Raw genomic sequence first — 25396 nt, forward strand, 5'->3', positions numbered from 1 at the left:
GCTAGAGCCTGAGTCTGCTGCAATGGAGGATCATGGGAACATCAAATCATGAGGAAAACAATATGCAGTCAGAAACAGCAAATCAAATGTTTTAGAAGAAAATAAAAATTCAGACCATGAAAATAAAAACTGCAGGGTGAGGGGAGTATCTGAGGATGTGTTACCCAAAGTAATCAAAATGAGGAAATTACTTCATAAGAAAACTGACATGTGGTCTAAAATGCTGAGGCATGTCTTTTCATTCGGGTTTGAAAGTGGTTACCTTCTTCAGGATGTACTGTGAAGCGTGTAAAAACAAAAAAACTATCTGTCATCCAGGGACTACACCAGGGGAGCACAACTCCGGTCCTGGAGGGCCGGTCTGCGAGCTGGTTTTTGTTCCAGCCAATTACCAAGTAATGTGTTTTTTTTGACAGGTCTAGAAATTATGCTGGTTGCGCTACAGAGTAGAGCCCCAACAATTTTAGTGGTATACCTACAATTATGCACAATTACACTTTTTTAAAAGTGATTGGCTAGGGGGAGAAACTTCCTGTTGTGGTTTACAAAGTGGAAAAGAAACTTGGCACCAATAAAATCTGTGGAAAAATAAATTTAAAAAATGGCATAATGAACACATGAAAAAGAAATGATAACACCAGGAAGGGAACCGAAGCAGAGGCTGGTGCTGTCGTCATGACGGTGCGGTGGCCTTGCTGTCATCACGGAGACGGGGGGCGGGGCCTCTCCAGGCACGGATCACCAGCAGCAGGCCCAGGCCGAGGGCCCAGGTGCGTACGGGAGACAGGAAGAAGGCCAGGGGCCCGTAGGTCTCCAGCAGGAAGTAGCAGGAGTACGCCTGCCAGCTCAGCAGGACCAGCATGCCCAGGTGCACCCCCGCAGTCAGCAAGCGGCCCGCACGCCGAAAGTGGGAGCGGAAAGAGTTACCACGGCAACGCAGGTGAAGGCTCCAGCACAGGTAGCAGGTGAGCGGCATGTTGAAGAAGACCACCTGCGGGCGGGACACGAGATTTTAACCACCCTTTCTCCTTCAGAGCTCAAGATTTTAACTGCCCATCCTCCTTCAGAACTCGAGATTCTAACTGCCCATCCTCCTTCAGAACTCGAGATTCTAACTTCCCTTTCTCCTTCAGAACTCGAGATTCTAACTTCCCTTTCTCCTTCAGAACTCGAGATTCTAACTTCCCTTTCTCCTTCAGAACTCGAGATTCTAACTTCCCTTTCTCCTTCAGAACTCGAGATTTGAACTCCCTTCCTGGTCTGTCTGTCTGTCTGTCTGTCTGTCTGTCTGTGTGTGTCTGTGTGTGTGTGTGTGTGTGTGTGTGTGTGTGTGTGTGTGTGTGTCTGTGTTATGTTTGGCTTGGTGTCTGGCATAACTGGCACTCCTGCAGAGCATCCTCAAAACCTTCTCATGGAGACCATTCATTCTGACAGGATTGCACACGGGGAACACTGCTGCACTCATAACCATGTTACACATTTAAGGACTCAATTAAAAAAATCAATACCAAAAACTTACCGACCAATATTTCTGTTGGTGTAAAATCAATGAGGAGTCTGTATTTAATCTTAACGCACACGGAATCTATGCAGCAGAAGTTACCCTTTCTCACAAAACAACAGCTAAAAATGAGCTGTAATACTGTGACATGATAGTGTGAAAGCACAAATGTGTTCCTTTCTCTGCATACTTTCAGCATGATCTCCCAGCATGCTTTGCCTGTGACTCTTGTCAGCGTGTACCTTCCATTAAATATTAATCAAATTAATCTATATTAATGGTAGAGTTTAAAGTGACAATCCGAGCTTCATATGGAAATTGATCGGTGCGGAAAATATAATAAAACCATCACTAATTTTGAAACGAATTTTGAGTTTCTTCTATGCAAACTCCCTGGGGTTCTGCAGTTAATTTAAATTCGGCAGTTTTCAGAATCTTCCAAAGGTGTGAAAATGTTGCCGGTCCAAAAACCGGGGACCGCTCAGCGTGTTCATGCGAGACGTTTTGCCAACAAAATGGCGTCCTAGTCGGATGTTTTCCAAACTTATCTATACAGAGACTCCCGACACTGGTCTGCAGATGACACAGTCCATGGCCTTTACAGAGGGTTTACTGCCATCTACTGCCCATTTGTATATCATATCCCCTTCATTATGTTTCTTTAATTAATACAATGGTCTATTTTGCACGTCCATGTAGGCTTAGATGGAAAATCACTGGATTTGAACTCACTGGATTACTGAGTACAAGGCCGCTTTACTGCAGAGTTATGAAACCTCTGCAGAAACCAGCCAAAATAGAATTGCTGTGGTAACACTAAGAGCTAACAGGAGTTCAGCATACGGAGACCAGAAAAGCTGCAAATTCACAGCTTCCCTTCATGAGAGCTGCTACTTTTTAAAAAATGAATACAAAACTTAAAATGGAGCGAGTCACGACTGCGCTCTGTGGTTCGAACATCAAAGGGCACACATAAATCTGACTAAAAGCCTCTTCAGCCATTTTTTAGATTGGAGCAATCGGGTGCTCGGATCAACTGTCACTTGAGCCAAAGTGTCTAGAGCGCAAATTACCAGACGACCAGACAACAATGGGCAATGGCCCTGGGTGCTAATAAACAAACGCACCCTTAACACAGAAAGATTTCTGAAAACTAGACATTCACAAACACAAACTTTCACCTCTGGAAACTCTAATCCGACGTCTGACGGTTTTAAACCCTCTGGGATTTAACCTTCCTCCTCCAGAGATCTGCTCACCTGCACGACTCCCACCACAAATGTGAGACTGCCCTCCAGGAAGTGCCCGTCAACAAACACCCCGAACGCGAAACACGCTCCGCTGTGTCCGTCGATCACCTCGCCGATGAACCAGGGACCTGCGACACACACACACACACACACACACACATCATACAGTAACAGAGAACACACAACAGGCCTAGTATGGATATCTGCTAAGTGTACAATAGAAAGTAACAAATTAAATCTTGTATCTGTCTGTCTCTATGCCTGTATGTGATTTCTACAGGTCCCACTTCAAAGAGATTCCAATCTCAATGCGATCACCCATTTAAAATAAAGGATTCATACAAAATATATATATATATATATATATATATATATATAAATATCTTCGGTCTTCTGTTTTAAGTTGAACGTACCCAAGGCTGTGCACAGGTTGAACATGAGCAGGGAGTAGAAGAAAGTGTCAGTTTTGCTGAGGATATGGAGGGACATGTAGATCTGGGCTTGCACTCCTGAAGACACTGAAGAAACAGAGCAAAGCAATCAGGAGTCACAAAAATGAAACATCTGCCACAAATCAATATCAGTTACACAGACTCTACATCAGGGGTGGGCAGTTCTGATCCTGGAGGGCCGGTGTGTACGCAGACTTTTGTTTCCACAAATTACCCCTGGCTAAATTAGCTAACTGGCTCTATACACCAACACTGCTGCACTCGAAGGTTACATAAAACAGCTCATATCGAGAACAGGTCTTCAACTGTCAATCACGCTCTTATCAAGAAATGTAGCCAAAATGTTAAGACGGCGTAAACGTTAGGGCTAATTAAGTCATCAAAGCCAGACGTTAGCGTGAAAAGACAGTTTAAAATGGCGGACACACCTCCGCTCGACACGCGCAAGTGGCTGTTCGGCCTCACCTCTCAGAGTGGGAGTCCGTAGGACCCGGAAGACGATGAGCCCGGCGACGTTCAGCAGCACCACGAACACGAACAGGACGCGGGCCTGGGGACGCAGACGGGAGAAGAGTACAGCCACGCCTCACAGGAGAAACCCTCCCCCTATTTCGACGCAGACTCAAAACCCACCTCTTCAAACTCTACCTCCTGATTTCCCCTTCCCCTCCTTTCTGATATCCCTATCCTTGTCTAAACCCCCCCCCAAAAAAAATAAAAAAATAAAAAATAAAAAAAAGGCACTTATGATGACAACTATGTTTAGAACAGCATTTCATGTGTATTTTGCTAGTTTCTGGATGTGATGCTTTGACTTATGGTAGAACCTATGCACTTGTAAGTCGCTTTGGATTAAAAGCGTCTGCCAAATGACTAAAATGTAATGTAAAATGTAAATGTAGGATTCTGGGTAGACTGGGTAGAGCGGGCGCTGTGGCCATAGGTTTGGGGGGTAGGGGGCAGTTTCCCAAAATACTCACTCAAGCAAGAGGATCAGTCTGATACCAGTGTTTAAATAAACTTTTTAGGGTTTTCCCATGTGCTGTCCGAGAATGCAAAAGAGTAATAAGTATGGTACGTAAATAACTCCCTTTCAGAATTCTGCATTTTGATTTGAAGTGTACATTTCCTTTTTACCTGTACAAAAATACCACTATGACCAAATGCATATTAGCAAATGTTTACCTAAGCAACTGTTACAGAAACACACGTTCCATTAAAGTAACTGAAATAGAGGCATGTTAAAATATTTAAGAAGGCATTTAAATGTAACCAGCCTACAGTAAGTGCCAGTGTGGTTTGTGAAGACAGCTCAAAGACTCAACTCAACTAAAGAGGAGTGAGATAAACTCAAGAAGGACAAAATCCTCTTAAACATACAGTATAGCCATGGCTCGAATCAGCCTCACAAAGAAATGGCGTCTGCCTTAGAACAGAAAAGCAAGACGGGCTTTGTTGAGTGCAGTCCTCTTCCCCCGGAAGATAAGGGCTGTGAGCTGATGATTAGATGAGAGCTTGATCTAAATGTTTGGTTCCACAAGCTTCAGTTACACGTGCTGATGCATCGCTCCATTGCCTTTGTGGCTTTACCAGCCTTTCAGATCTGCATCCCCGCTCTCAGACCCATTTACTTCACCCAGATAAAGCAATCTACCAGCCCTTTTCGTCAAGTCACTGAGGACTCCTTTCACACAGCCCGACACTGCAGTAAACGGTTTGTGTCAGTGTAGGTGTCCAAAGCGTACTACTATGACAAGTGTGATTATAAAATATTGTAATATTATAGATTATTATATCATATTTTATTCATTGACTTCTGATGTTGGGACCTTCATTTGTGTAACTGTCTTCTGCTGTATTATTATTATTACTATTATTATTATTAGAAAATACAGTTTTAAAATTAATACATGTAGTGGTTTAGGAGTGTAGTAGTACCATGATGTGGCTTAGGGGTGTAGCAGTACCATGATGTGGTTTAGGGGTGTAGTTTATGGGTGTAGCAGTACCATGATGTGGCTTAGGGGTGTAGCAGTATCATGATGTGGTTTAGGGGTGTAGTTTAGGGGTGTAGCAGTACCATGATGTGGTTTAGGGGTGTAGTTTAGGGGTGTAGCAGTAACATGATGTGGTTTAGGGGTGTAGGTTAGGGGTGTAGCAGTAACATGATGTGGTTTAGGGGTGTAGTTTAGGGGTGTAGCAGTAACATGATGTGGTTTAGGGGTGTAGCAGTAACATGATGTAGTGGTTTAGGGGTGTAGTTTAGGGGTGTAGCAGTAACATGATGTAGTGGTTTAGGGGTGTAGTTTAGGGGTGTAGTAGTACCATGATGTGGTTTAGGGGTGTAGTTTAGGGGTGTAGCAGTAACATGATGTAGTGGTTTAGGGGTGTAGTTTAGGGGTGTAGTAGTACCATGATGTGGTTTAGGGGTGTAGTTTAGGGGTGTAGCAGTATCATGATGTGGTTTAGGGGTGTAGTTTAGGGGTGTAGCAGTAACATGATGTGGTTTAGGGGTGTAGTTTAGGGGTGTAGCAGCGCCATGATGTGGTTTAGGGGTGTAGTTTAGGGGTGTAGCAGTATCATGATGTGGTTTAGGGGTGTAGTTTAGGGGTGTAGCAGTACCATGATGTGGTTTAGGGGTGTAGTTTAGGGGTGTAGCAGTAACATGATGTGGTTTAGGGGTGTAGTTTAGGGGTGTAGCAGTACCATGATGTGGTTTAGGGGTGTAGTTTAGGGGTGTAGCAGTAACATGATGTGGTTTAGGGGTGTAGCAGTAACATGATGTAGTGGTTTAGGGGTGTAGTTTAGGGGTGTAGCAGTAACATGATGTAGTGGTTTAGGGGTGTAGTTTAGGGGTGTAGCAGTAACATGATGTGGTTTAGGGGTGTAGTTTAGGGGTGTAGCAGTGCCATGATGTGGTTTAGGGGTGTAGTTTAGGGGTGTAGCAGTACCATGATGTGTTTTAGGGGTGTAGTTTAGGGGTGTAGCAGTAACATGATGTGGTTTAGGGGTGTAGCAGTAACATGATGTGGTGGTTCAGGGGTGTAGTTTAGGGGTGTAGCTGTAACATGATGTTGTGGTTTAGGGGTGTAGTTTAGGGGTGTAGCAGTACCATGATGTGGTTTAGGGGTGTAGTTTAGGGGTGTAGCAGTGCCATGATGTGGTTTAGGGGTGTAGTTTAGGGATGTAGCAGTAACATGATGTGGTTTAGGGGTGTAGTTTAGGGGTGTAGCACTAACATGATGTGGTTTAGGGGTACAGTTTAGGGGTGTAGCAGTACCATGATGTGGTTTAGGGATGTAGTTTATGGGTGTAGCAGTACCATGATGTGGTTTAGGGGTGTAGTTTAGGGGTGTAGCAGTACCATGATGTGGTTTAGGGGTGTAGTTTAGGGGTGTAGCAGTAACATGATGTGGCTTAGGGGTGTAGCAGTAACATGATGTGGTTTAGGGGTGTAGCAGAGCCATGATGTGGTGGTTTAGGGGTGTAGTTTAGGGGTGTAGCAGTAACATGATGTAGTTTAGGGGTGTAGCAGTACCATGATGTGGTTTAGGGGTGTAGTTTAGGGGTGTAGCAGTAACATGATGTAGTTTAGGGGTGTAGCAGTACCATGATGTGGTTTAGGGGTGTAGTTTAGGGGTGTAGCAGTACCATGATGTGGTTTAGGGGTGTAGTTTAGGGGTGTAGCAGTAATATGATGTGGTTTAGGGGTGTAGTTTAGGGGTGTAGCAGTAACATGATGTAGTGGTTTAGGGGTGTAGTTTAGGGGTGTAGCTGTAACATGATGTAGTGGTTTAGGGGTGTAGCAGTACCATGATGTGGTTTAGGGGTGTAGTTTAGGGGTGTAGCAGTGCCATGATGTGGTTTAGGGGTGTAGTTTAGGGGTGTAGCAGTAATATGATGTGGTTTAGGGGTGTAGCAGAGCCATGATGTGGTGGTTTAGGGGTGTAGCAGTAACATGATGTAGTTTAGGGGTGTAGCAGTACCATGATGTGGTTTAGGGGTGTAGTGTAGGGGTGTAGCAGTAACATGATGTAGTTTAGGGGTGTAGCAGTACCATGATGTGGTTTAGGGGTGCAGTTTAGGGGTGTAGCAGTACCATGATGTGGTTTAGGGGTGTAGTTTAGGGGTGTAGCAGGAACATGATGTGGTTTAGGGGTGCAGTTTAGGGGTGTAGCAGTACCATGATGTAGTGGTCTGTGAGGAGGATGAAGGACTGGACGAAGCCGAATCCCAGAGCGACGTTGCCCTCCAGGGTGAACTGCTGCTCCTGCACCGCTGAGCGCCCGGCAGAGTCCTGAGAGAGAGGCACAGGAATGAGCGCTCTATCACTCTGCCCCTCTATCATTCTTACTCTGCACCTCTATCATTCTCACTCTGCCCCTCTATCATTCTCACTCTGCACCTCTATCATTCTCACTCTGCACCTCTATCATTCTCACTCTGCACCTCTATCATTCTTACTCTGCACCTCTATCATTCTCACTCTGCCACTCTACCCCTCTATCATTCTCACTCTGCCACTCTACCCCTCTATCATTCTCACTCTGCACCTCTATCATTCTTACTCTGTACCTCTATCATTCTTACTCTGCACCTCTATCATTCTTACTCTGCACCTCTATCATTCTCACTCTGCCACTCTATCATTCTCACTCTGCACCTCTATCATTCTTACTCTGTACCTCTATCATTCTTACTCTGCACCTCTATCATTCTTACTCTGCACCTCTATCATTCTTACTCTACCCCTCTATCATTCTCACTCTGCCACTCTACCCCTCTATCATTCTCACTCTGCACCTCTATCATTCTCACTCTGCACCTCTATCATTCTTACTCTGTACCTCTATCATTCTTACTCTGCACCTCTATCATTCTTACTCTGCACCTCTATCATTCTCACTCTGCCACTCTATCATTCTCACTCTGCCACTCTATCATTCTCACTCTGCCACTCTACCCCTCTATCATTCTCAATCTGCCACTCTATCATTCTCACTCTGCCACTCTATCATTCTCACTCTGCCACTCTATCATTCTCACTCTGCCCCTCTATCATTCTCACTCTGCACCTCTATCATTCTCACTCTGCCCCTCTATCATTCTCACTCTGCACCTCTATCATTCTCACTCTGCCCCTCTATCATTCTCACTCTGCCACTCTATCATTCTCACTCTGCCCCTCTATCATTCTCATTCTGCCACTCCATCACTCTGCCACTCTATCACTCTGCCCCTCTATCATTCTCACTCTGCACCTCTATCATTCTCACTCTGCACCTCTATCATTCTCACTCTGCACCTCTATCATTCTCACTCTGTACCTCTATCATTCTCACTCTGCACCTCTATCATTCTTACTCTGCACCTCTATCATTCTCACTCTGCCACTCTACCCCTCTATCATTCTCACTCTGCCACTCTACCCCTCTATCATTCTCACTCTGCACCTCTATCATTCTCACTCTGCACCTCTATCATTCTTACTCTGTACCTCTATCATTCTTACTCTGCACCTCTATCATTCTTACTCTGCACCTCTATCATTCTCACTCTGCCACTCTACCCCTCTATCATTCTCACTCTGCACCTCTATCATTCTCACTCTGCACCTCTATCATTCTCACTATGTACCTCTATCATTCTCACTCTGCACCTCTATCATTCTTACTCTGCACCTCTATCATTCTTACTCTGCACCTCTATCATTCTCACTCTGCCACTCTACCCCTCTATCATTCTCACTCTGCCACTCTACCCCTCTATCATTCTCACTCTGCACCTCTATCATTCTCACTCTGCACCTCTATCATTCTTACTCTACCCCTCTATCATTCTCACTCTGCCACTCTACCCCTCTATCATTCTCACTCTGCACCTCTATCATTCTCACTCTGCACCTCTATCATTCTCACTCTGCACCTCTATCATTCTTACTCTACCCCTCTATCATTCTCACTCTGCCACTCTACCCCTCTATCATTCTCACTCTGCACCTCTATCATTCTCACTCTGCACCTCTATCATTCTTACTCTGTACCTCTATCATTCTTACTCTGCACCTCTATCATTCTTACTCTGCACCTCTATCATTCTTACTCTGCACCTCTATCATTCTCACTCTGCCACTCTACCCCTCTATCATTCTCACTCTGCCACTCTACCCCTCTATCATTCTCACTCTGCACCTCTATCATTCTCACTCTGCACCTCTATCATTCTTACTCTGTACCTCTATCATTCTTACTCTGCACCTCTATCATTCTCACTCTGCCACTCTACCCCTCTATCATTCTCACTCTGCACCTCTATCATTCTTATTCTGTACCTCTATCATTCTTACTCTGCACCTCTATCATTCTTGCTCTGCACCTCTATCATTCTTACTCTACCCCTCTATCATTCTCACTCTGCCACTCTACCCCTCTATCATTCTCACTCTGCACCTCTATCATTCTCACTCTGCACCTCTATCATTCTTACTCTGTACCTCTATCATTCTTACTCTGCACCTCTATCATTCTTACTCTGCACCTCTATCATTCTCACTCTGCCACTCTATCATTCTCACTCTGCCACTCTACCCCTCTATCATTCTCACTCTGCCACTCTACCCCTCTATCATTCTCACTCTGCACCTCTATCATTCTCACTCTGCACCTCTATCATTCTCACTCTGCACCTCTATCATTCTTACTCTGCACCTCTATCATTCTTACTCTGCCACTCTACCCCTCTATCATTCTCACTCTGCACCTCTATCATTCTCACTCTGCACCTCTATCATTCTTACTCTGTACCTCTATCATTCTTACTCTGCACCTCTATCATTCTCACTCTGCACCTCTATCGTTTTCACTCTGCACCTCTATCATTCTCACTCTGTACCTCTATCATTCTCACTCTGCACCTCTATCATTCTCACTCTGCACCTCTATCATTCTCACTCTGCACCTCTATCATTCTTACTCTGCACCTCTATCATTCTCACTCTGCCACTCTACCCCTCTATCATTCTCACTCTGCCACTCTACCCCTCTATCATTCTCACTCTGCACCTCTATCATTCTCACTCTGCACCTCTATCATTCTTACTCTGTACCTCTATCATTCTTACTCTGCACCTCTATCATTCTCACTCTGCCACTCTACCCCTCTATCATTCTCACTCTGCACCTCTATCATTCTTACTCTGTACCTCTATCATTCTTACTCTGCACCTCTATCATTCTTACTCTACCCCTCTATCATTCTCACTCTGCCACTCTACCCCTCTATCATTCTCACTCTGCACCTCTATCATTCTCACTCTGCACCTCTATCATTCTTACTCTGTACCTCTATCATTCTTACTCTGCACCTCTATCATTCTTACTCTGCACCTCTATCATTCTCACTCTGCCACTCTATCATTCTCACTCTGCCACTCTACCCCTCTATCATTCTCACTCTGCCACTCTACCCCTCTATCATTCTCACTCTGCCACTCTATCATTCTCACTCTGCCACTCTATCATTCTCACTCTGCACCTCTATCATTCTCACTCTGCACCTCTATCATTCTTACTCTGCACCTCTATCATTCTCACTCTGCCACTCTACCCCTCTATCATTCTCACTCTGCCACTCTACCCCTCTATCATTCTCACTCTGCACCTCTATCATTCTCACTCTGCACCTCTATCATTCTTACTCTACCCCTCTATCATTCTCACTCTGCCCCTCTATCATTCTCACTCTGCCACTCTATCATTCTCATTCTGCCACTCCATCACTCTGCCACTCCATCACTCTGCCCCTCTATCATTCTCATTCTGCACCTCTATCATTCTCACTCTGTACCTCTATCATTCTTACTCTGCACCTCTATCATTCTTACTCTGCACCTCTATCATTCTCACTCTGCCACTCTATCATTCTCACTCTGCCACTCTACCCCTCTATCATTCTCACTCTGCCACTCTACCCCTCTATCATTCTCACTCTGCACCTCTATCATTCTCACTCTGCACCTCTATCATTCTTACTCTGCACCTCTATCATTCTTACTCTGCACCTCTATCATTCTCACTCTGCCACTCTACCCCTCTATCATTCTCACTCTGCCACTCTACCCCTCTATCATTCTCACTCTGCACCTCTATCATTCTCACTCTGCACCTCTATCATTCTTACTCTGTACCTCTATCATTCTTACTCTGCACCTCTATCATTCTTACTCTGTACCTCTATCATTCTTACTCTGCACCTCTATCATTCTCAATCTGCCACTCTACCCCTCTATCATTCTCACTCTGCACCTCTATCATTCTTACTCTGTACCTCTATCATTCTTACTCTGCACCTCTATCATTCTTACTCTACCCCTCTATCATTCTCACTCTGCCACTCTACCCCTCTATCATTCTCACTCTGCACCTCTATCATTCTCACTCTGCACCTCTATCATTCTTACTCTGTACCTCTATCATTCTTACTCTGCACCTCTATCATTCTCAATCTGCCACTCTACCCCTCTATCATTCTCACTCTGCACCTCTATCATTCTTACTCTGTACCTCTATCATTCTTACTCTGCACCTCTATCATTCTCACTCTGCCACTCTACCCCTCTATCATTCTCACTCTGCCACTCTACCCCTCTATCATTCTCACTCTGCACCTCTATCATTCTCACTCTGCACCTCTATCATTCTTACTCTGCACCTCTATCATTCTCACTCTGCCACTCTACCCCTCTATCATTCTTACTCTGCCACTCTACCCCTCTATCATTCTCACTCTGCACCTCTATCATTCTCACTCTGCACCTCTATCATTCTTACTCTGTACCTCTATCATTCTTACTCTGCACCTCTATCATTCTTACTCTGCACCTCTATCATTCTCACTCTGCCACTCTACCCCTCTATCATTCTCACTCTGCACCTCTATCATTCTTACTCTGTACCTCTATCGTTCTTACTCTGCACCTCTATCATTCTTACTCTGCACCTCTATCATTCTTACTCCACCCCTCTATCATTCTCACTCTGCCACTCTACCCCTCTATCATTCTCACTCTGCACCTCTATCATTCTCACTCTGCACCTCTATCATTCTTACTCTGTGCCTCTATCATTCTTACTCTGCACCTCTATCATTCTTACTCTGCCCCTCTATCATTCTTACTCTGCACCTCTATCATTCTCACTCTGCCACTCTATCATTCTCACTCTGCCACTCTACCCCTCTATCATTCTCACTCTGCCACTCTACCCCTCTATCATTCTCACTCTGCCACTCTATCATTCTCACTCTGCCACTCTATCATTCTCACTCTGCCCCTCTATCATTCTCACTCTGCCACTCTATCATTCTCACTCTGCACCTCTATCATTCTCACTCTGCACCTCTATCATTCTCACTCTGCCCCTCTATCATTCTCATTCTGCCACTCTATCATTCTCACTCTGCCACTCTATCATTCTCACTCTGCCCCTCTATCATTCTCATTCTGCCACTCCATCACTCTGCCACTCTATCACTCTCACTCTGCACCTCTATCATTCTCACTCTGCACCTCTATCATTCTCACTCTGCACCTCTATCATTCTCACTCTGCACCTCTATCATTCTCACTCTGCACCTCTATCATTCTCACTCTGCACCTCTATCATTCTTACTCTGCACCTCTATCATTCTTACTCTGCACCTCTATCATTCTCACTCTGCCACTCTACCCCTCTATCATTCTCACTCTGCCACTCTACCCCTCTATCATTCTCACTCTGCACCTCTACCCCTCTATCATTCTCACTCTGCACCTCTATCATTCTCACTCTGCACCTCTATCATTCTTACTCTGTACCTCTATCATTCTTACTCTGCACCTCTATCATTCTCACTCTGCCACTCTACCCCTCTATCATTCTCACTCTGCACCTCTATCATTCTTACTCTGTACCTCTATCATTCTTACTCTGCACCTCTATCATTCTTACTCTGCACCTCTATCATTCTTACTCTGCACCTCTATCATTCTCACTCTGCCCCTCTATCATTCTCATTCTGCCACTCCATCACTCTGCCACTCTATCACTCTGCCCCTCTATCATTCTCACTCTGCACCTCTATCATTCTCACTCTGCACCTCTATCATTCTCACTCTGTACCTCTATCATTCTCACTCTGCACCTCTATCATTCTCACTCTGCACCTCTATCATTCTTACTCTGCACCTCTATCATTCTCACTCTGCCACTCTACCCCTCTATCATTCTCACTCTGCCACTCTACCCCTCTATCATTCTCACTCTGCACCTCTATCATTCTCACTCTGCACCTCTATCATTCTTACTCTGTACCTCTATCATTCTTACTCTGCACCTCTATCATTCTCACTCTGCCACTCTACCCCTCTATCATTCTCACTCTGCACCTCTATCATTCTTACTCTGTACCTCTATCATTCTTACTCTGCACCTCTATCATTCTTACTCTGCACCTCTATCATTCTTACTCTACCCCTCTATCATTCTCACTCTGCCACTCTACCCCTCTATCATTCTCACTCTGCACCTCTATCATTCTCACTCTGCACCTCTATCATTCTTACTCTGTACCTCTATCATTCTTACTCTGCACCTCTATCATTCTTACTCTGCACCTCTATCATTCTCACTCTGCCACTCTATCATTCTCACTCTGCCACTCTACCCCTCTATCATTCTCACTCTGCCACTCTACCCCTCTATCATTCTCACTCTGCCACTCTATCATTCTCACTCTGCCACTCTATCATTCTCACTCTGCCACTCTATCATTCTCACTCTGCCACTCTATCATTCTCACTCTGCCACTCTATCATTCTCACTCTGCCCCTCTATCATTCTCACTCTGCCCCTCTATCATTCTCACTCTGCCACTCTATCATTCTCACTCTGCCACTCTATCACTCTGCCACTCTATCATTCTCACTCTGCCCCTCTATCATTCTCATTCTGCCACTCCATCACTCTGCCACTCTATCACTCTGCCACTCTATCATTCTCACTCTGCCACTCCATCATTCTCACTCTGCCACTCTATCATTCTCACTCTGCCCCTCTATCATTCTCACTCTGCCACTCTATCATTCTCACTCTGCCCCTCTATCATTCTCACTGCACCTCTATCATTCTCACTCTGCCACTCTATCATTCTCACTCTGCCACTCTATCATTCTCACTCTGCCCCTCTATCATTCTCATTCTGCCACTCCATCACTCTGCCACTCTATCACTCTGCCCCTCTATCATTCTCACTCTGCACCTCTATCATTCTCACTCTGCACCGCTATCATTCTCACTCTGCCACTCTATCATTCTCACTCTGCCACTCTATCATTCTCACTCTGCCACTCTATCATTCTCATTCTGCCACTCTATCACTCTGCCACTCTGCCCCTCTATCATTCTCACTCTGCCACTCTATCACTCTGCCACTCTGCCCCTCTATCATTCTCACTCTGCACCTCTATCATTCTCACTCTGCACCGCTATCATTCTCACTCTGCCACTCTATCACTCTGCCACTCTATCATTCTCACTCTGCCACTCTATCACTCTGCCACTCTATCATTCTCACTCTGCCCCTCTAGCATTCTCACTCTGCTCCTCTAGCATTCTCACTCTGCGCCTCCATCATTCTTACTCTGCCACTCTGCCACTCTATCATTCTCACTCTGCCACTCTATCATTCTCACTCTGCCACTCTATCATTCTCACTCTGCCACTCTATCATTCTAACTCTGCCACTCTATCATTCTCACTCTGCCACTCTATCATTCTCACTCTGCCCCTCTATCATTCTCACTCTGCACCTCTATCATTCTCACTCTGCCACTCCACCACTCACCTACCCTGCCACTCCTTCTCTAAATAGTACCTGGCAAGCAAAAATGCAATTGGAACATAGGGAATTGGGTTTTTGTTTACCTGGACTTTGACCGAGATGGAGTGCAGGCCTGTGGCATAGAGAGAGGGGTCCCAGGACAGCACGAACAGCGGTCCCCCGGCAGGCCGAGCCTCCCCCAGCGAGCGTCCGTCCACACTGACGTGCACGGCTGTGATTGGTGCCTCGGAAAATGCCAGAATCCTATTGGTGCCAGGGAACAGGAGCACAGCCGGTTCATAATGCATTCACCACCACCATACACCACCATTACACTTTGTCAGGAGACAGTCAAAACGTAACCGTCATAGGACAGCGTCTCTGCCCGTGAGAGTATCGATTGTGTGGATGGCAGTGCTGCAGTGTGTCAGAAACAGGGCTCATAACACCCTAAAACAGGGATCATCAACTCTGGCCCTCCAATCCAAATGCAGCCCTGCTTTTCTTTTCTCCTGGGTAATTAGTGCTACTGATTGGCCACGCCGTCTTCACACCTGACTCCTAATTAAAGGGAGGGTGGAAAACCAGCGGTTCTTGGCCCTCGAAGGACTGGGAGTTGCTGATCCCTGCCCTATAAGATCACAGGCCTGGTTCCACAGGACAGCACCGCTGATCATTTCAACAAATCACTGCTGTGTTCAGCTGTAGGAATAGATGGGGGGGTAAGTATCAGACTGGGAGTTGCTGATCCCTGCCCTGAAAAATCATAGGCCCGGTTCTGCAAAACGGGACACCACCACTGAACATTTAATTAAAACACCGGCCCTGAATGAATCCGCTGCCCTGCGGTGTTGGGCTGTAGGAATAGACGGGGGGGTAAGCATGGGTCTGGGAGTGTGAGGCACCAGAGGACACACACAGAGGGGAGACCTGATGTGCGTAGACTGCCGGATCCGGCCCAGCGGCTCCACCCCGGGGTGCAGGTACAGCGCCCCCTTGGGGTTGGTGACGAGAATGGCAGGCCAGCCCTGGAACGCCAGGTCCGTGAAGCTGAACAGGTCGTGGTCGAAGGCGAGCACGCGGTACCTGAGAACAAACGGTTTTATTAACCACACAGACCGCGGTCAGACACATCGTCGTTTTCTGTTCAAATAGTTTTCTACACTTTACTGAGCTTGTCCATTGTATTGGAACCTATGATGTACTCTCAATAGGGAGAGCAGCCCGTTTCTGAGGTGCTCAAACCACCCTGTCTGGCACCAATAATCATTCCACGGTCAAAGTCACTTAGATCAAGTTTTTCCCCATTCTGAAGGTTGATGTGAACATTAACTGAAGCCCCTAATCCGTATCTGCATGATTTTATGCATTACACTGCTGCCGCACGATTGGCCGATGAGATAATCGCATAAAGAAGTAGGTGTACAGTCCTAATAAAGTGCTCAGTGAGTGTACTTCGTCACTTAGGAGACGAATGTCAGCTAAATCAATACTAGAACATAAAAGCTGCCAGTGATCTATATTAATATATTTATTGTGAGGGCAGCAGAAGCAGAGCAGCGTGTGTGTGATTGACAGCAGGATGGAGGCCGGGCTGTGTTTGATTGACAGGGGGTTGGAGGCCAGGCTGTGTGTGATTGACAGGGGGCTGGAGGTAGGGGCTCGTACCTGCGGTTGTCCATCCAGTCCCCCAGCTCCAGCTCCAGCGTGCCCTGGGGGTGGCGGCTGTGCAGAACGGGCATGAGCCCCCCCAGGGTGTGCAGGTGCCCGCACAGGTACGCCACCGCCGAGCTGAGCAGGTAACGGGGGAGGAGAGAGGGGCATTATGGACCGCCCACTTCAGTTCAACAACAAACCTCCAGATCCAGTAAAATCAGAACTGGGTCAAATACGGAATGGTTTCAAATACTTTTCTGCACTTTACACCAGCTTGTCTGGTGCATTGGAACTCATGAAATACTCTGAAAAAGTGCAGACCCCACCTTCTGGCCCTCTTGGTTGTCTCAGTTGCACGAGGCAAGATCAACAGAGCGCAGAAAAGTATTTGAATCCAATCCATGTTCTTAACTGAACATACTAATACTGGTGTAACGATCACTTGAAAACAGAGAATACAGAAAACTTCTAAAACACGGACTTAGAATTTTGAGAAAACATTCCAGAAAACCGGAACTCTTCAAAGGGTTAACCGACCAAGCCAATCAGCAGCCCCCACTGACACCTTTCTGCCTAGTGTTCATGGGCCTCTGCACGACCGGACGGATCAGTCTTACCTCATGAGCTCCCGCACGCCCGGGAAAGGAGAGATGACGGTCGACGTGGTGTAATGGCCAAACCAAACAGACTGGTTACTGCTTTGGCTCTCCACCCTGAAAGTGGCCAACTTGTCCATCTGGTCCTGGGAGGGAGAGAGATGGGACACACAGACACACACACACACACACACACACACACACACAGATATTAACATCATCATTATCAGCTCACATTACGGTCATAAACTCTTTCTTTTATTCACTTGAATACTCTGGTAATGGTAATTGCAAATAGTAATTTCTTTTTCACTTCATGAATCACCTAATTGCAAAACATATAATCCGTTAATGGGTAATACAGGACTGCCATTACACGAGCAATGACTCCTGAAAGCAGGGGAAAGCGACTTCCTCTCGCACGTTCCTCGGAGGTGCCCTACCTGGCTCAGAATGCCAAAGAAGTTGTAGGGCCGCTTTGGCCCCGGAGTGAGTGTGGCGTCGGCGCAGATGAAGGAGTAGTTTCCGAAGGGAGTCTTGTGCACGTAGTGGAACGAGCCGGCCTTCTGGATGGCGGAGTACTTCCTGACAGGGTTAAAAAAAACAAACAAAAAAAAAACAACAAGTGGTGAGCAGCAAACCTGTTTCAATTATGTGAAGAAGTGGTCAAAGTTTAAAAAATGTAATTTATGTGTACACGTAATTGTTTTGGATTCACATACTTTTCTGTGCTCGATTAATCTTGCCTGGTGGTTCCAGATAAGCTCAGTAAAGTTTTACATTTTTGTCATTTAGCAGATGCTTTTAATCCGAAGTGACTAGTATTTGAATCCTAAAAATTACATAACTGACCAGGTCCGGTGAGCTCAACTGAATGTATCATACACATTTATTACAGGATGAAAACCCAACAATTACTATCATCTTCTTTTCAAATACTACAATCACAACTGCTACTGTTGATGCAACTAAAATCCTTTGAAGCAGTAGAAACTAACCTGTAGTAGTTATTTACACTCTCCAGGGAAATTATATTGAAAGCATCTGAAAGGGGAAGAGAGATTCACAGCAATGAGATGAAAAGCATCAACAGATCATCAAAACCTTGAGATGATTCTTGTCTGAAGAACTTTCTTGACTTTACCGACACACACAATGTCAGCACACTGAACTGAGGGAGACATTGGTTTCTTCTCCACCGAGATTTAGATGAAGCTGACAAATGAACAAAAGCTTGCATTCCTGTACCTGAAAAAGGTCTCTACAAAATGAATATAATGCAGTGGCTTCAATCAATAATCAGAGACAGTATAGTTGACCCCGAGACTGACGCAACACCCCCATAAGACCATACAGAAGCTGTAATCGTGGTTTCTCAAACTGGGCCACAGTCCAAGGAAGAATTCCAGTAACGAGAGGCTTTTATACAGTGATTTTATAGCGGTTGTGGAGATGTTTTCCGGTGGTTTGAGAATATGGGGATGGTGTGCAGCAGAGAGAAGATCGTGTTTCACGTCTAACAGCATCGGTAATTCAATAACGGGGAGGAGGAACAAGCAGCGAAGAAAAGAAAGACAGAAAAAAGGAAAGAAAAATGTCTCCCCTCTCTCGGTTCTCGACTTTACCGGAAGCACCGGTTGAAACACGAAATCACAGTCCGTCAGGGAACGCATTAACGTTAACGCAGGTTAGATCCCGGGAGCGTGCGCCATGCATCACAAGCCGACTGTGCGGCGAGAAAAAACATGATGTAATTGAATTCATATTGAATAATTCATGAATGATTTATGAAAGCAGAAGACCCGATGACCATTGCCGATGCACAGCGTCATTACTGTAATGTCATGGGATGGGCGGCAAGCCAGAACGAAAACATTTCCAGATCCTCAGCATGAACAAATGGGTGAGATATAATTCAGTAACACTCTGTTTTAGGCCTATATTTAGGATGTGCTGTCTCCTAGCCTTTCGAGGGTCTCCGCCCTTAATAAGCGTGTGGATCTTATGGTGACTTCCGGAAACGCCGTTGCCCCTGGCGCCGGCCGCGGTCACCCTACCCTCCTGTCAGCACTGAAAGGGTGAATCGTGAGAGGGCGACGGTCACCATGGTTTCCGCGGATGTCGATCCACTTGGTGCGCTCCAGGACGTGGGACCTCTTCAGGATGTTGTGATAGGCCTGCCACTCGACCTCGTGCTGCAAGGAGCCCACCTTGCTCTCCGTCTTCGCGTCCGTCAGGTCCCCTGATGGACAGACAGACAGACAGACAGCGAATCACAGACAGTTGGACGGTTGAATCCGGACCAGTGCACCAGAGCGCAGTGGTCTAATCTTGGTGAGGGGGCTGAAGGATTCAACTATGTCACACTAGATATTGTCACCAGGGCTACCAAATGTTGTCAAGTCACGGTTTCCAGGCTGTGAAAGTTGAAACATTGTCAGCACCATTACATTTTCTTTGGAGCGTGTCATACGGTGTGTGGGTATCCTTCTTTCGAAAGTGAAAAAAAAAAGAAAAGAAAATCGAACACTGTACTCCATGAAGATTTTTTTCTTTGAAAATAACCAACAAGGTTCGTTAGTGTGTCTCATTCAGGGTGTAGGTATATTGATGTCACTTCCTTTTCTACATCAGAATTGAAAACTTGTACGGTAAACGCCCATAATCACAAAAAAGAACCGAATCCAATATATTCACAGTCTAATGGGCTTTAAAATTCATTTGATCTGTTTTATGAAACACATTCTATAAAAAGTGTAAAACATACAGTCGAGTGTATAAGCCGACTGCATTTAATATCAACCCACCGCTGATTGAAAGCAATAATAATGAACTTTCTAATGAGGGGTGAAGCATCTGATTAATCTTAAACGGGAGGGAGGGACTCCCAACCGCGGCATGCGGCTGAAGAAAACATTCTCGGTACCAGCCGAGGATGTGCCCCACGGCCCGGATGAAACCCTAAAAACGGCAGGGCTCACTGTGGCAACGTGGCACCTCGTTGTCACGCACCGCGCTTCCTGGGGGGGGGGGGGGGCTCTAATTGCCACCATAATCTGTGATTTGCCTGCCACAGGAGTCGCCCAGAGCAGGAGAACACACAGCTCCACTGGCGGATCGTGAGGACAGGGAAGCAGCAGCTATTTTTGAATATATACATGTTTCACTTGCAATCACTTCCTAGGAAAAAGGCCATTCAATGCATTCAATGAAAAGTCACTACATTACATTACATTATTGGCATTTGGCAGACGCTCTTATCCAGAGCGACGTACAGTTGATTAGACTAAGCAGGAGACAATCCTCCCCTGGAGCAATGCAGGTTTAAGGGCCTTGCTCAAGGGCCCAACGGCTGTGCGGATCTAATTGTGGCTCCACTGGGGATCAAACCACCGACCTTGTGTGGCCCAGTCATGTATCTTAACCACTACGCTACAGGCCGTTCACATGACACCAGCTCTTACGAGAGACAGGGAAGCGAAATGTCTGCCACATGGCCTTTCAATTCCCGGTCGAGGGCCTGACAAACATTTCACAAGCACGCCGCCGTGCTATCAAAGTTCAACAGGAAGCCCGTACAGTGGAAAAGAGGCTTGGAACAAACAGGCAATAAACTGCTCAAGTCCTCATACAACCAGGAGGCCAGCCATGGTAGAACTAGCAAGTCACCGCATTTGGACAATGTGCACTCCATTAGCCATTAACCTTGACCAAAAAAACCCCCGAGACGTTCAGTTTGGTGAAACATTGTTTGATCTACGAAGAATTACCATCCTGACTAGTCATCTTCGCAAGCGGTACCATACCAATGCCGAGAGACCCATCAATTTGCTAGCTTGCCGTGCTGAACATACAATCCTGCAGTTACTACAAAATGCTATTTTTGTAATAAATGCTAACATTCTGTATTAAAATACTATTTATCTCTGTAAGGGGGCATAATAAACGAATAAATTGGCGTGTGATTCTGTGTGCTGGCTCGACAGCATGTTATTGGGCTCGGCACCAAAATAACCAGAATCCAACACAACATGGGTGAGGGTTTACATCATCACCCATAGACATCTCATTTTCAACACTGCAAAGTCAGCTTTCATTTTGAGTTAGGAAACGAGCCCTAACCAAAATCCCAAGACTCGCAAGTGTTGTAATTTAAAGGCACATCGTTCACAACTTGCCAAACTTCTTTTCTTTTTTCTTTTTTTATAAATAAAAGAAAATCCATATTATACCATGAGACCAATATACACTCCTATATAACACATACTAGAAATATATTATAGTTAACTCATAATACCACATTAAATGAAATATCAGATTAAATCAAAATCTCCTTTGAAATCCCCTTTCAACACCTCCTACTTAACAAAGTGAATGTAAATTAGACATGATAAATACAAAGAGGAAACCTTTCAATGTTTAAAACATTTCATGAAATAATATCGTGCATATTCAGTCGCAGCTAGCATCCACAATTTGCAGAAGACGTATGGCCAAAAATGTGTAGGCATTATGTACGTATATTTATATCAAATAGTTATTATTGTGGTGGCCTTATTTGTTTTTACGGGAACCTGAAATTCAAATAGACTGTCATACAATGATTATAAATGCTGAAATTGTGTTGTTAGACCAATTTGTCCATTAGAAATGTATCTTATCAGTGCCTAGAAGACATTTCAGGACAGCTTATAGGTCAATACAAACTGTGCTTGTTATTTAACATAACATGATGTAACATAACATAATGACAAGAACAGGTCATTCAGCCCAGCACCGCTCCCCCTTCCCTACCACTCGGGCAGTGGTTCCCAACCTTTTTTGGCTCGTGACCCCATTTTGACATCACAAATTTCTGGCGACCCCAGAGACTTTTTTTTTTCTAGAATTAGTTCTTGATCATGTTTGTTATACTGTGTTGCAAATACAGAGTAGCCAGGTTAGTGCACAAAGTGACATTTTATTTTCTCTGATCAGGAAATACATGTAGTTAGGTAAGCTACAAGGCTTGATAAAAAAAAAATTAAAAAAAATTAAATCAATTACTACACATTTCAGGCGACCCCATTTGAATTCCGTGGACACTGCACTAGGGTCTTCACTCGTGGTCCTGGAGAGCCAGAGGGTGTGCTGCCTTTTGTTGTTACTCAACACTTAATTCACCTCACCTCACCTGGTTTTAGGGTCTGAAATGGTTGCTGCTATTCCTGCTTCAGGACCAGGAATGAAGATCACCGCACTAAAGTCTACCCACTGCTTAGTTTGCCTAAAAGGCTAAATAGTATCCTGCACCGTATCAAGCCTGGTCTTGAAAACGCCCAGTGTACTGGCAAACTATGATGATCACTCTATCCTAATGTCTGTGCGTAATTTATCCTTCGCTAATTCCCATTTATGCCCTCTGTTTCTGCTAACCGCGCTCAGTGGTAGTGTAGTGCCTTGATATCTGTTAATGACATGCTAGTACTTAAGTTCCAAATAGCCTATGTCAAAAGGGGGCTTAGACACCTTTATCGCTGGGTCCTTGACATGTGATGTTTATTTTTAAATCACTATCTTTACAAATATACCTACACACAGGATGTTGACATTCGGAAGTTATTACACCAATATTACACCAATAGTAACATTGACTCACCTGTTACAAGTACAAGTGCTGGCTTGATTACATCAATGGTAACGGTGCAGAACTTCTCGAAATCTGGAACACGTCTGGGGTCGTGGAAGCGGCTGATGTGAATATCCGAAACCTGTGTGAGTGAGTGCCTAACGTTACCAAGGACATTATTTCTAACGATCGGTAGCCAGTATTAACATAAAACCCACAAATACACTTAATCCTTACTGACGGATCACAAAAGAAAACAGCCACTCGTAACAAAGTCAGGTTTATAGCTATGGTGACATTTAACCAGTACCTCTCAAACTTGACAACCAAGATTTAAGTTCAGCTATCGTTATCTGCCTTTTGACATTGTCGGCATCAAATCCAATGTTAGGCTAACTACCTCCCGTAATACGGGAACAGCCATGCACTTTAGTTATTTACCCATCCCGGTTGCTAGCTAGCTGGCTATCACGCTTTCGACTAGCTAGCCAGTTAAGTGTTTTGTTCGGCAGACAATGGCATTTTGGAATAACTGGTGTCACTCGGTACAGTAGCAATATTTTTTAAAATTCTGATCAAGACTCTGTGAGAGTTAATCGTATTATCAACCAGCTATCGCCCATCCAGTAGTTGTCATACGACCACCACCTCACCTGCACGAACCAGAATATATTATCCATTTCCCCTCCGGGATACGGAGGAGCGCTGCTCCAAGCTCCATCCCCGGTACTGTGGTTGGGTTTGCCGACGCTCCGTTTAGGGTGAAAAGCGGTATCATAGCTCTCCAAAATCCAGGACGTTAAACAAGCGATCGCAAGCCCGGCAAGCACCACGACGCCAAACACCTTCAGCATCCTGGTCAAACGGCACTTCGCAAGCAAGGGAGGAGAGTGTGGGGCAGAGCGCCGGGAAACGCAGATGAACCCACAGACAGACTAGGCAAGCGAATCCATTGTAGCGATACGGGCATGCCCTTTTCCCACAAGCAAGGCACGGCTTCAGCTAAGCGTTTCCTGCTTCCGCAATACGTAACTAGTCAATATTACGTATTGATTTTTTAACAGCGAGTATTCTCTAAAGACGGAGCTTAGACTCAAACATTTTGCTAAAAATCTGTTTCACATTTGAATTAACTGTGGTCAAATTGATGGACTGTAAACAAACTGCCCGGAGAATGAAGAGACAGGTTCCTTGACAGACGCAACGGTCTATGTGTATCTTCCCACAATGCACCACGTCGTACTGCCAGCACATAACTGGACAGTTGGAATTAGAAATGGGAACCAAAGATGGTGTATAACGACAAGATAAACGAACGGCTTTTTCTGGAAATGAATATCTTCGTTTCATAAACAATAGCAATAAAAAGTGGTTTAATAAAGAAAAAAATGTGTAATTTCTGAGATTCTGAGGAAATTCTTTCATACATTTTAGCTGATATATGGTCTTTGGTCATATTCAACCTGTGATGTGTTAGTTGGGATAGGTATTTGTTATGTTTGCACATTATGTGGTGTTCTACATTTGTAAATAGCCCTCTTGGTGACAAAAGTAATCATTAACACAAGTTACAACATTAGAAAGCCCCCTCACATTAAAATACATCATGTCTAACAACTAGTCAATTTAAAAAGATTGTGCTAAATTTCATTTTAAGAATATGTTGGTCATACATATGAGACCAAGGACAAGACACAGGGCTGGACTGTTGGCCATCAATTTCTGCCAAGGGAAACCAGCATTGGCTGTTTTATGTGCAAAACTGTACTTCAGAAGTGGGCTCAGTATCTGTGCTCTCTGCTGGAAAGTAAGTCTTTGAATTACTCCAGGCATAGTAAAACAATGCATTAATTTTCATGTACGTTTTACTACTACCTCTGTTGTGGAATAATGTCCAGCTATCCCTTCACAGCTTGTCTAGGAGTTATTCTCAAATGTGTGTGCTTCTTGTATGTACCTATACTTTTAGGTATGCTATTTTGTGTGATTTTACCAGTGATGTCATTTGTATTGCAATTTTTGCCACTTCACTCAATTTACTGCCATTTATAAATTTACTGTATCTAGGTCATCTACTTTATTGGCTTTATTGTTTGCCTTAACTACGTATTATGCATGTACACACAGTTCTCTATGCGAAGGAGACCTCTGTGTCAAGTGACAGCCCTGTTTAAATAAAGGATATCTTAAAGGTTCCATGTTGTTCACATTTTGCTATGTTTTATTTTTGGTCCTGATATCCATAAGAATACATTTCTATCCAATTTAAACAATCTCTATCCAATTTTAAATGTCCATTATCCAGTGCCTCTCATGAGCTTTACCAAGAACAGACCGCTCTGTTCTGATTGGCCAAGGAGCTGAATGAGGTCTCAACATTACATTACATTATTGGCATTTGGTAGACGCTCTTATCCAGAGCAACGTACAGTTGATTAGACTAAGCAGGAGACAATCCTCCCCTGGAGCAATGCAGT

The 25396-nt window shown here is 44.8% G+C and overlaps 1 protein-coding gene across 1 annotated transcript; it reads right to left on the reverse strand.

The window, feature by feature from the left end:
• Nucleotides 1-367: 367 nt before the first annotated feature.
• On the reverse strand, nucleotides 368-24081 carry tmem62 (transmembrane protein 62). The gene is made up of 14 exons (XM_061251104.1): nucleotides 23573-24081; nucleotides 22950-23061; nucleotides 19416-19553; nucleotides 18310-18355; nucleotides 17755-17896; nucleotides 17333-17457; nucleotides 16728-16850; nucleotides 15990-16145; nucleotides 15164-15323; nucleotides 7387-7500; nucleotides 3669-3753; nucleotides 3165-3269; nucleotides 2761-2879; nucleotides 368-991 (listed from the first exon to the last, which is right to left on the reverse strand). The coding sequence occupies exons 1-14, from the start codon at nucleotides 23771-23773 to the stop codon at nucleotides 674-676; spliced, it is 1944 nt and encodes a 647-aa protein (XP_061107088.1). The 5' UTR covers nucleotides 23774-24081; the 3' UTR covers nucleotides 368-673.
• Nucleotides 24082-25396: the final 1315 nt, after the last annotated feature.

The sequence above is a fragment of the Conger conger genome, chromosome 1, assembly GCF_963514075.1.
Source record: "Conger conger chromosome 1, fConCon1.1, whole genome shotgun sequence".
Taxonomy (NCBI): Eukaryota; Metazoa; Chordata; class Actinopteri; order Anguilliformes; family Congridae; genus Conger; species Conger conger.